At 43.8% G+C, this 12,043-nt stretch overlaps 1 protein-coding gene across 2 annotated transcripts in view; it reads right to left on the minus strand.

The window, feature by feature from the left end:
* Positions 1-12,043, minus strand: part of usp45 (ubiquitin specific peptidase 45) — a 47,820-nt gene that overhangs the window by 4,853 nt on the left and 30,924 nt on the right. For both annotated transcript variants that reach the window (XM_083761127.1, XM_083761126.1), the window contains exons 9-13: positions 4,797-4,884; positions 2,131-2,212; positions 1,601-1,692; positions 1,007-1,063; positions 184-315 (exon numbers count right to left, since the gene is read on the minus strand). In XM_083761127.1, the coding sequence (XP_083617253.1) occupies positions 184-315; positions 1,007-1,063; positions 1,601-1,692; positions 2,131-2,212; positions 4,797-4,884 (451 nt within the window). The remainder of the gene's footprint in view (positions 1-183; positions 316-1,006; positions 1,064-1,600; positions 1,693-2,130; positions 2,213-4,796; positions 4,885-12,043) is intronic.

Raw genomic sequence — 12,043 nt, forward strand, 5'->3', positions numbered from 1 at the left:
ATTCTGACCTGAGATCAGATTCTAAAAATGTCTTCTACATCAGTCGTTCTTCGATTTTTCAAAAATAGCAGACCTACAAGCTCGTAGCACGCCACTCGGTGGCGCGCTATGAGCGGAATGGTGAAGAAATTCAATGGAATGAAAAAGAGCGTAAGACTAATCACACGTGCACACTGTACACACCTGCCCACTGAGCTTCCTGGTGTTCCTGTTGTGAGAGTGTGCTGCAGCGACCATCTCATCAGTGTGAGACGCGTGACCTTCCTGCTCCCGTGGGATCTTACCCAGCCTTCCAGGGTTGCACGGTTTGGATATCTGACCATGACGAAAAGAAAAGATGACAGCATTTCAATGTTATGAAGAAACCATAAAGAAATGGTCTGTATACAGTAGCAGAATGTATTTTTCTGTTGATGAAAATGGTCTCGCCATTAATCAATCAACCAGGGATTGCTGCGCTAAATTGTCTCCACCAGGCCGAAGGCATGGGGAGAATCTTGCAAAACATAGTCTCTTCTGGAGAAGCTATGTTTTGTCTGTCCGTCCGCCTGTGTGTCCGTCTGTGATCAGGTAATCTCTGGCACTGTTGACTTGATCACAGTGTTGTACCCTGCCCTTTTTTCTTCTTTCTAATTATTTGATCGGCCCAAAACATTGTGTTTATTGTCATGATTTGTCACAACAAGAGTTGGCTTTGTCCGAGGCTTAAAAGGTCTTTAAATAAATACTTTTTGAAACGTCTATGGGAAAAAATAATGGGGAATTCTCTTCCGGGTCCGGGCCACTCTATTGCCTTAATTGTAATCCTGGCGCTACTCTACCTCTGCCAACCTGGGGAAAGCCCCGAACTGAGCTCATGCTTCCTTCAATGCATGAGCAGGCCGCTTTTTATCACCTGACAGGGGGGAGTTTCCCAGATAGGACGAACACTTTTTCTAGTCATATTCTTGTATTGTCTGTACTGTCTGGCATAGTCGTTATACGTCACTGTTATATAAAGGCTTACCCTCTCCTCTATAATGGGTAGAGAGATGTCTATGAAGGCCTCCTTCACTGTTGAAATCTGAGAGGCAGAGAAGGAAAAGAAAGAAAATATATCAGTTTATATTTTCAGCAGGAAAATAAACATCACTAAATGTCAATGTAACCAGGAAACCAGGTTCCAATCCAGGGTAGAAGAGCAAAGTTACCTCGTGCAGCTTAAATCAAAACTAAAAGCAGAGACAATTTGGTTGATTAGCCTACAAAATACACTGTGAACATCCAGTTTAGAAGCTATCTTTGTAATTTGCTCTATAAAGAAAGAACATTGGGACTCTCAACTGTGCTTTATTGAAGAGGTGAGTGCGGCTTCAGACTGAGGGTGAGGGAAACAGGTGCCATGGCACTGGCAATCACTGCCTTGCCAGGAACACATACAGCACTCGTAGAACACCTAACCTAACACAATGAGGCACCAGTCTGTTTAGGGAGAATATATTCTCAAATGACTATATAGACGCCAACAACAGGATGTCAAACATTCAAAACAAAACTAAACAAAAACAGAACCTGGAATATAGATTAGGTTACTTTTCTTTAATTGTGCACACATACTTACGTGCTCACACTCTTCACACATAATTGTGTTGGTCAGCTCGCCTACAAAGATACGATCGACAAAGTTCATCTTGACACCTTCCTTCCCGTACGCTGTAGGAAAAATGAGAGATTCATGTAAGCATTTCTGGCTTTATAATGAACTGTTTCATCAGTCAGCATAAAAAACAGAGCCATAACAAACATATTCCATTCCACTTAGTACTCTGACTGAGTCAAACTAGGCACTCGTAGATGAACGAGCACTGGAACAGCATTATTAATAGTAACAGTGAACAGGTAATTTGCAGTGTAGTGGTCAAGAGGCTTCTGATACCAACACTTGGTAGGCCTGGCAAACACAGCAACATTAACCCAACCTCTTCCAATTCAAATATAGTCATTATAATTGGCTTACAGTTTAAAGTATTATATATTAAGTAGGACCAAAGTCCCTGCTGCTTAAAATGGCCTGAGGTGTATTTCAACATACGCCACAAGATGGGGCTATTGATCCAGGCCATGTTGTGTCTGTACAGTGTGTGTTCGAACCTTTCACTTGGCGTTTGGTCTCCTCGTCTGCGGTCTTCTCTGTGGGGTTGTTGAAGGCTTTCAGGATGCTGGCTTTCACTCTCTGGCAAACGTCACGCACACGCACGCGCACATACACACGCACACGCACACACACACACAGTCACACACACACACAAATATACATTGATGCAGATTGCAGATAAGAGAACTGAACCTAAATTACTTGACTTCAAGAGTGGGAAGAAAAAACAGTAAGTGTAGAAGTGGATTAATGATTGTTACTGTTACTGTACGTCAATTAGCTAAATGTTATTTCAGATAATGGTCAGTTTGACAGGTACACATATTAGAGGCATCATTAAGATGAAGCAATCACTGTACTTGTCTAGTGACATTAGCATGATCCGTCGTCTGGGAATGTGTGTGCACAGTATAATAATCCTTAGCGTTAATTTAACTCAGAAGTGTGTGTGTGTGTGTGTCAGTGTCATCTCCACAGGCTCCTCTTATTGAAGGTGGCGTGGTCAGTGAGTGTGTTGGTGTTGAGAGTTGTGAAGAGGGCGTCCCGCCACAGTAAAGCACCAATCAATAGATAATTGGCCGTGGTCTGTGTCTGTGGAAACCGACCAGTCGTCCCCCCATTGTCCTGGCACCCACGCACTGGAATGACTATTTAGGTCAAAAAACCCTTGTTAATCCCATCCAGGCCCCGGCCGGCCCGCAACCCACTCAGCCAACAACACGGTCAGGCCACGCAGAGACTCGCCTACTAATTAATTACCAGCACCCCCCACCCCTGCCCCCCTCTCTCCCAAACCAACAGAGAGGGGGACGAGGGGGAGGGAGCTCGGGGTGCGGTGGAGTGCAGTGGAGATGGTTGGCTGGTTGGTGGTGGAAGCTAAAAGAAGAAGATGGGTTGAAGAAGGACAGGCCATGCCCTGAGAGAGTAATACCTAGCGTCTCAGCTAATCGGCGATAATTGGCTGTGTTTAGAATTAGCATATTTAGACCTCCCATGCTAATGGCCCATCAACACAAACACTTAGGGGCTCAAAGGTTGGCGACACCCTCTCCGCCGTACGGACCAGTCATGTGACACGTGCAAGGCGAGGTCGTTGTGGGTTAATTGAGTGCATGTGTACTTTCCGATTTAAGACCCATTCTGACCTGAGATCAGATTCTAAAAATGTCTTCTACGTCAGTCGTTCTTTGATTTTTCAAAAATAGCAGACCTACAAGCTCGTAGCGCGCCACTCGGTGGCGCGCTATGAGCTTGTAGATCTGCTATTTTTAAATAGCTAAAGCATAACATAATGCTAACACCAAAATGTGTTCCCGCCCAAAATAGGTTTTAAGATGTTGCGATTTAGACGAGTTTGCATTCACAAAGTATCAAAAGTGTACCGTTGACCTAAGCAAAATTAAACATGCAAGGAAAAGCGTGTCAGATGTAATTTTTTTTCTTGTGTCTCGGATATTTTTGAGCACTACAATGCATTGTGGGAACCTCCCATAAGGCATCCATAAGGCCGTCCTTCATTTTAAGAATCTTACTCGCATAGGGTAGTAAGTTACTGTATCTGTGCATGGCTGTATACTTGTATGCTTGTCTGAAGTGGATGAAGAGAGCAGGCTTAACCCTGTACCCCTGTAACCCCCCCTGCCCACCCCCTTTTTCTGTCGCCTTGATTAGTTTGGGGAGGGGAGGGGGGGGGGGGGACCTATGTGTGTGTGTGTGCGCCAGTGAGCGGGAGGAGGGGGACATGGGCTGACCCTCCAGCACAATGGGCCGGCCCCGCAGCTCATTCACCAGCTGTGGGTTTCCCAAGATCACACAATGATGCCGGTCGTGCCACTTGCAAGTCCCCCAAGTGGCACAACTGTCTGCGTTCACAAGTTTTGAATGGGACCAGGGAGAAGGAGGCCCTGCCTGTGCCCCCTCCCAGGCCCCGGGGTGACCACTCCACGCACACCCGCTCCTTTCCTCCTCCTCCTCCTCCTGGGCCCACTGAGCGTTGCTGGTGGGGCCGAGGGGGGGGGGCAGGCTCAGCCCTGCGAACGGGCCGCTGTGGGGTCCTCGTCTAATTGCCCCGCACGGGGAGGAACACTCTTCACTTGCCAGAAAACATGGCACCATAAGGTTGAAATACAAAGAATGGGCTGGCTGGAGGAAGGAAAAAAAAGAGCGGACCTTGTGTGCCTGTACAAATTGTCTCAATGTCCCACATGACGCTTTTCTCACTCGCCTTGAATAACTTTTGGTGTGAGCAGATCAGTCGTGATCCAAATGACTGAGATGTGCTGTTTTCTGAGAGGTGTGTTTGTTGGACACTAATCCCAGTAGAGCACACCATAAACGCCACAGAACATTCTGCTGTGTGTTTTCTAGACCTGATTCAGCTGCCTCCGTCTACACCGAATCAGCATGTATGGTTGTGGTATCATTGCTACTGTACATTGATTGTTGTGGTCGAACTAACTCGACTGTTAGATTTGTCAATACAGTCTGATGTTTATGGAATGGAAGGCCTTTGCATTATTCTTTTGGCTATATACATATTTTCAACAATCCAATTGATAACGTTAAATGACAACTTGAAAAGCCAAACTCTTATAAGATTTTAAAGTTAAGATACAAGCTGTATAGCAAGAACCACATTTGGGGGACATCCATCCAAACTCACCTTGGTTTCTTCTACTCGTATGGAGTCTAGTAAGTAGTGCAGAAGCTCCTGGCTGTCCTGCTGCTGGTAGCCCTTGAACCGTGGAGCCCTGAGGAATGAGAAAGGGTGGACATGAGGGACCTGACACATTATCCCATTTAGGCCTGACCTCAAATTTAAAAAAATTATATTCCAAATCCTCCAGTTTTCTGAAATAAATATTTTCACGATTTTTCAAAAATAGCAGACCTACAAGCTCGTATGAGCTTGTAGATCTGCTATTTTTCAATAGCTAAATTATAACAATGTTTAAAACACTCTAAAAAGAGCAAAGACACTCTAAAAAGAGGTATGGTCGGTCTCCAGTCTAGATTGAGGGTGGTGAACTGGGACACCTGACTTCCAATAAGCAAGTACTGCAGTGGTGGAAAAAGTACTCAATTATTTTACTTACTTTTTGAATTGTTGTAATAATAATCAAAGTAACTAAAGTTTTCAAATAAATGCAGTGGATTAAAAGTACAATATTTGCCTCTTGAGATGTATTGGAGTAGAAGTTAAAGTGTTGAAAATTGGGAATACTCAACTGAGTACAAATACCTCAAAATTGTACTTAAGTACAGCACTTAAGTAAATGTACTTATAGTTACTTTCAAACACTGACGTATTGTGTCAGATCCTACACCATCGGCGTGAATATGGCTTTCCTGATGTTGTTGAGTCAGCAATATTCCACTGACAATATGCAAGTTTGATTTTGTAAAGACATAATATGACTCAACGTGAATAACCCTATTACCCTAACCATGTCTAAGCAAATAAATAATATGCCCATCTTTCCCTTTATTTGGAGAACCATATGGTCCACTGGTCTGGACAGGGCACACACAACAACACGTTGGTGAAATAATATTTATGGTGGATTACATTTAGCTGCCAATAAACATGAACTATCACCACCCTCAAGCATAAATACTTCAACACCCCCATAGCTTAAAATCACATCACACATTGATTTGGGGTGTGGAGATGAGATTGAATTCCCGGATATCCATAGGGCAGGGGTGGGCAACTTTGACGATGGAGAGGGCCACTATATTTCCACACTCACTCCCTAGGGCCATATATTACTGTCGTAGCAAAAATAGCCGATCTACAAGCTCAAAACGCACTGCAACGCGTTTTGAGCTTGTAGATCGGCTATTTTTGCTATATTCTAATTGGAATCCTGAAAATTTATTTTTTTATGTAATTTCAAATGCCTTTAATTATACGTGTGTTGAGCATAGAGCTACTAATGTAGACTGAAGTAATTAAAGCAGGTCATGTTTGCATGTGGAATTGTAAACAGCTGGAACCAATATTATATCAGTATTCTGATATTAACCTGAGGGCCACATTAAGTGAAGGTGGGTGCCGCATGTGGCCCCCGGGCCGCCAGTTGCCCACCCCTGCCATAGGGGGACAACAATAATTGCTCACACAAGTAAAACAAAAGAAAGGAAATCAACAGCCTATACAATCAAATCTAATGCAAACACAACCATCAATAAGAAAGAAAATGGATATTCTGTTTTCTCAAGGACTCCAGACATGCATTTTCCCATGGAAAGCAATAGCTGTTGTTAGGCACGCAAATGAGCATTGTTAGACACGTGCCATAAGGCTGAATGGCCACACCATGGTATTCATGCTTATTAAGTGCCTTCCTGCTTTCTCAGGTTTGTGCAGCTTATAAACAGTCAATGGTGCATTTATTATGGCTCCTTTATCCAAGGCGCTTTACATAGATTGTGCATTCGTACATTCACACACACATTCATACAACGATGGCAGCGGAAACCATGAAAGGCACCAACCTGCACATCAGGAGCAATTAGGGGTCCAGAGGCTTGCTCAAGGACACTTTGACACTAACTCTGGGGGAGCCCCGGGTTCGAACTGGCAACCTTGCGGTTACCGGCCAATCTACCCCTGAGCCACCGCCGCCCCCAGTGGGTTGGGGGTAGGTATCGTGTAGTATTCAGCAATGCATGCTAGATCTGGTAACCTAACTCATCAACTCTGCTGCCTAGTGCCTACTGTCTACCATACATAGTGTGTTCATGGTCCAAGCATTAGTGGGTCAACACTGGCATCAAGGAGCTATGCAAATCATAATGATATCAGACTGAATCAATAGCTTCAGGATGATATCAGACTGAATCAATAGCTTCAGGATGCCACTGCAGTACAGAGTGTGTCAACTACAAATTGGGCATTAATGCCCGAGCGCTAGCCAGATGCGCCTCTCCTTGAGTATGTCGCTGGCCCCACACACACACACACACACACACACACACACACACACACACACACACACACACACACACACACACACACACACACACACACACACACACACACACACACACACACACACACACACACACACACACACACACACACACACACACACACACACATCTCATGGACCCCTTTTTTACCAGCGTGGAATGGATTCTTGCTTAATTTAGATTTTAGAACCAGTTCAGTCAGTGTTTTGACAATTGACAATATTTATTTTAACCAAAAAAATGACAGTGAACATTTACGTTCTCATGCAAGGATGCTCAATTTAACATTGCTTGTCCAATAATTTGAGCACAGAATAATCTTGGACTGGTACCCATTCAGCAAACAGCAAAAAAACAGGCCCTTGACAAGTAAACACAGTGTGCTCACAGCAAGTCGAGAATCATGAGCGAGAGAGAGAGAGAGAGAGAGAGAGAGACATTGAGGAACAGAGCAAGAGAGTGAGATTAAAAAAAGGAGAGAAGTAGAGAGGAGCTCCAATGTGATGATCAGTGGGAATGTGCCAGTCTTGAAGCTCATCCCAGTGGAAGAGAGGCAGAAGGGCCCTGTAGCACTGCTCCCAATCTGGCCCGGGCCCATGCAAACAGCTGCGCTGCAAACACGATTAACGGCCGGATGACTTGGTACCAGACACAAGGCGAATCTCTGCATGCTGTGGCAGGCGGGCAGGCAGGCACATGCGCGATTGCGCGCGCAGGCACGCACGCCACAGAATGCACCTGCACAAGAGTCACCACACATTTGCCCCCACTCACACACACAGTACAGAGAATAGAACTATAATTTACAAATGTACACTACAATAGCGTACATACAGTAAATCGGTCTTCAGTAATAATACATTGAGGACTCTAACAGGAGAACTAATTCAAGGGAACTACGACTATGCATGCAGCCATGCACCTCATGTTACCATAGCACCACAAAAGGCCCTAAAACAAGGCCCCAGACTTCCCGACACAAATTGGTCAGGCCACAGCTTGGCCTTACTCAACTCACCTTACCCCTATATTTATTCTGCTAGTTTGGGATGGCTCAGGGGTAGAGGACAGAGTGCAGCAACTTGCAATGGGCCTGATCTACCAGACCACAAAGACACCCATGTACCTGTCAAACCACTTACAAAACGCCATCCACAACCACAACACCAGAGGGAGCAGCAACTAATCCCATTCAACCCATATTTGGCTCAAACAAGGGGTTAAATTTGTTCTCCTCCTATGCTAATTTCTTTTGGAACCAACGGTCCTAAAATAATGTGTGTCTATGATGTATGAAGGACCATTGGTCCTTCATGCTTTTTCTGCACTGTTAATAAAGTATTCAATCAATCAGACATATTTGGGCATAATCCACTCCCCCGCATCTTGGCATGTAATGTACATCTTTGGGCATAATCCCCCAATTTGCACTGTCGACCATTGCCAAGCAACGCCGAATTGCGCTGATATCGGGCTTGGGCATTTGGGCACAATAAGAACATCGCCCCAACTTCAACTTTATTAAAGTACATTTTACATATCATCTCCTTAACCCTCAGCATTCACTGCTATAATACAATGTAATACTGGGACATTTCTTTACCAGAGGTATTTTTCTTTTTACTTCAGTAGGTTTTCTATTTTGCTGGTAAATTTTTAGATAAGTCATTTTATTTTATAAGTCATTAGATTGGTTGTGCTCGGGTGTTGCAGATCTACAAGCTCACAACGCATCGCGAGTGAGACGCACTGTGAGCTCTATTGCAACCAAGTGTGTAAGATCTGCTGTTATGACACCATGCTTGTCAAAATAGTATGTCGACAAAATCAACTGAAGATTTAGTCTACTAAAATCGTATTTATTTTTTGTAGACTAAAACTAGACTAAAGAAGAAAATATGAATAAAACAAAATGACATTTATATTCAAAAGACTAGGACTAAAACTAAACCAAAGTTTGCTGTCAAAATTATCACTGCTACTGGTTACTAACCTGTACAACAGCTAGTGCCAGTGAAATATATCGCACAATACACAGTATCAGTATATACATATATATATATATATATATATATATATATATATATATATATATATATATATATATCAGTATATACAGTATAGCTGTACAAGAAAACAGAACAGGACATAGTGAATATGCTATGATATGGAGGGGGCTTTTCACTATTATATCAGAATGCAAATGCAGACATGTATATGCTCTTTTGTCTCCGACAGGAGGATTCTTATTGACAGGCAGGTTGGGCCCACAGTAGCCTTCATTCTCTAGTCTAGTCAGTGTCTGACATTTTATAACCAGATGAAAAACAACCTTCAGTGTGCTTTATTTCCTCGAGTCCTCAGCCTGTATACAGCAGGATGTTATCTGTACCTTTGTGCGTGTGCATGATTTTTGTGATAAAAAAAAGAAAATAGCACTAGACGGGATTCATTGTTGAACCCCTGCAGTTTTCTTGTAAGGAGCCTTTATAGCTCAACTCGAAAGGTTTGTCGAGAGAACGTGTACTTCTGCAACTGAAAAATGCATCGTGTGACACAATAAATGGCCATGGTGGAAAATGAACTGGATTGAAGTCCAAGAGGAAAGCTGGTGTACAATGAATGCCATCCCGAGGCCTCTTCATCCACTTGGGCAAAATTTCAACAGATTAAGCTAACAATCAAGACATTGAATAGCAGAATGCTTTTGATTGAAACTTGCATGCTGCTTGCTAGCCTTGAGTGATTGCATATGAAGAGATCTGATCCTCAGTATCTGGCAGACAGACATTGTGTGTACTCTTACAGGAAAAGAATACAGAACAGTTAAAGCTACTTAAATGAGAAACGCGTTTCGGCTATGCAGCCTTCATCAGAGCATGTGATGAAGGCTGCATAGCCGAAACGCGCTAGCGTTCCTTTTTGGTGTGTGCCAATAAAGAAATGGAAATGTGAGTACCTTGTTTAATTTTTGGATGTGCTAACTTTTTGGAAATTTTAATTCCTATTTTTTCAGTTAAAGCTACTTGTCATCCGTCTCTGACCCCCACTAACTAGCCCCGAGACCTCCCCTGGCACCAGAGAGTGTGTCCTGTTGACCAGAACATCCATGCGACTGCCTGGGCTTGGTGTTGATCTGATCTAAGACCAGGACCCCCCGTACAGCTGGCATGAGGAGGGAGGTCTGGCCTGGCCTGGCAACAATCCATGGTGTCAGGCTGGAGGCACCCAGCTGCTTACGGGTGAAAGCACATGCATGTATGTATGTGCACGTGCTTTAACACACACACACAATTTACAATTTACAATTTACAATTTAGGCATTTAGCAGACGCTCTTAATCCAGAGCGACTTACATTTAGGCAAGAACAAAAGCATGGGAATACATCACATAAAAGCATTTATCATGAAACATGCGTAAGATAAGAAGGTAACAGTGGAATATCTATATGATGAAACTATACATACACTATACATAATAAACTATACATATTCACTACTATGCTATACATATGTACTATGGCGTGCTATGACTATATACAATACAATTATAGTGCTGTCTACATAATATGCTATAAGTCTGTGTCAAATGCTATCTAAGCCAACAGAAATGCTATGTAAGGGGTTAGGGTAAGTGCTATGGGCCATGATGGAGTCTGAAAAGGTGGGTTTTCAGGCTACGGCGGAAGATTGGGAGTGATGCTGCAGTTCTGACTGCAATGGGAAGTGCATTCCACAGTTTTGGAGCCAGAAGGGAGAAGAGTTTGGGAAGTGTGGAGCGTTGTCCCGGCGTTTTTACACACACACACACACACACACACACACGGTCACACGCACACACACACACACACAGACCACCAATGTCACAAACACTTGCACTGAGGCTGGTCTAAGCCGTATTAACCTGCCTATTAACCTGCCTCTCAACACAAACATACTGTACATGAGGGCGGTGTGCAGAGGAGAAAAGGAGCCGTCCCCCTAAAGGTCAAGGTCAGAGCCGAGCCTCTCGGCTCTCTGTGTGGAGAGGTGACAGCAGAGGGCACAGTGTCACTACTGTATCTCTCTAGCTATTCTGAAGGTCGTTGCAGGTCGTTGCAAAAAAGGTTTCCTGTAAACAGGAGCAACTCTTGACCTTGCTTCTTCCTGTTCCTCCTCGGTTGATTGGGAGAGCTTAGGTTCCGGGGAGATTCACAATGGCGTGTACAGAACTACAGATGACATAGTAAACATTCGGCCTTAGCAGTTATCCTAGCTGTGATTGAGTGGCTGTTGGAGGATAAACACATACACATACACATACACATACACATACACATACACATACACATACACATACACATACACATACACATACACATACACATACACATACACATACACATACACATACACATACACACACATACATAAATAGTGTGTAGTAAATTCTGCAAATAAAAACCAAGCTCATGGTACAACGGGCAGTAGAAAACAAAATGGAACTAATTTTCAATATTGTTTATAATACAGCAAGTGCAAATCCGTTCTTCTATTACTCCTCCTATTCCTACCAGGCTCAAGGTGCAAGGGCAAGGTGTGTGCATGCGTGCGATGTGCGTGCGTGCGTAAGCAATAAGCATGCAATGTCTGCCTGTCTGAACGCACCAGTGACTGCGTATGCTGCGCTACAGGCTGAGATGGTACCAGGTGAGGTGGCATCACACAAACATACACACACACACACACACACACACACACACTGGAAGCTAGGAAAGCTACTGTAGGTACCTGAGCACTTGAAAAAGCAGCACCAGAGAGCAATCTAGTCTTTAGACAGTCAGACATACTGTAGAGGCAGCAGCAGACTGCCCTCAGCCCCTCTAGGGACACATTGTGAGCCCCATGTCCAGGCCTGTAGCAATCATAGATGGAAGAGCAATAATGAGGCTC

Source organism: Protomyctophum parallelum (genome assembly GCF_964188405.1).
Source record: "Protomyctophum parallelum genome assembly, chromosome: 3".
NCBI lineage: Eukaryota > Metazoa > Chordata > Actinopteri > Myctophiformes > Myctophidae > Protomyctophum > Protomyctophum parallelum.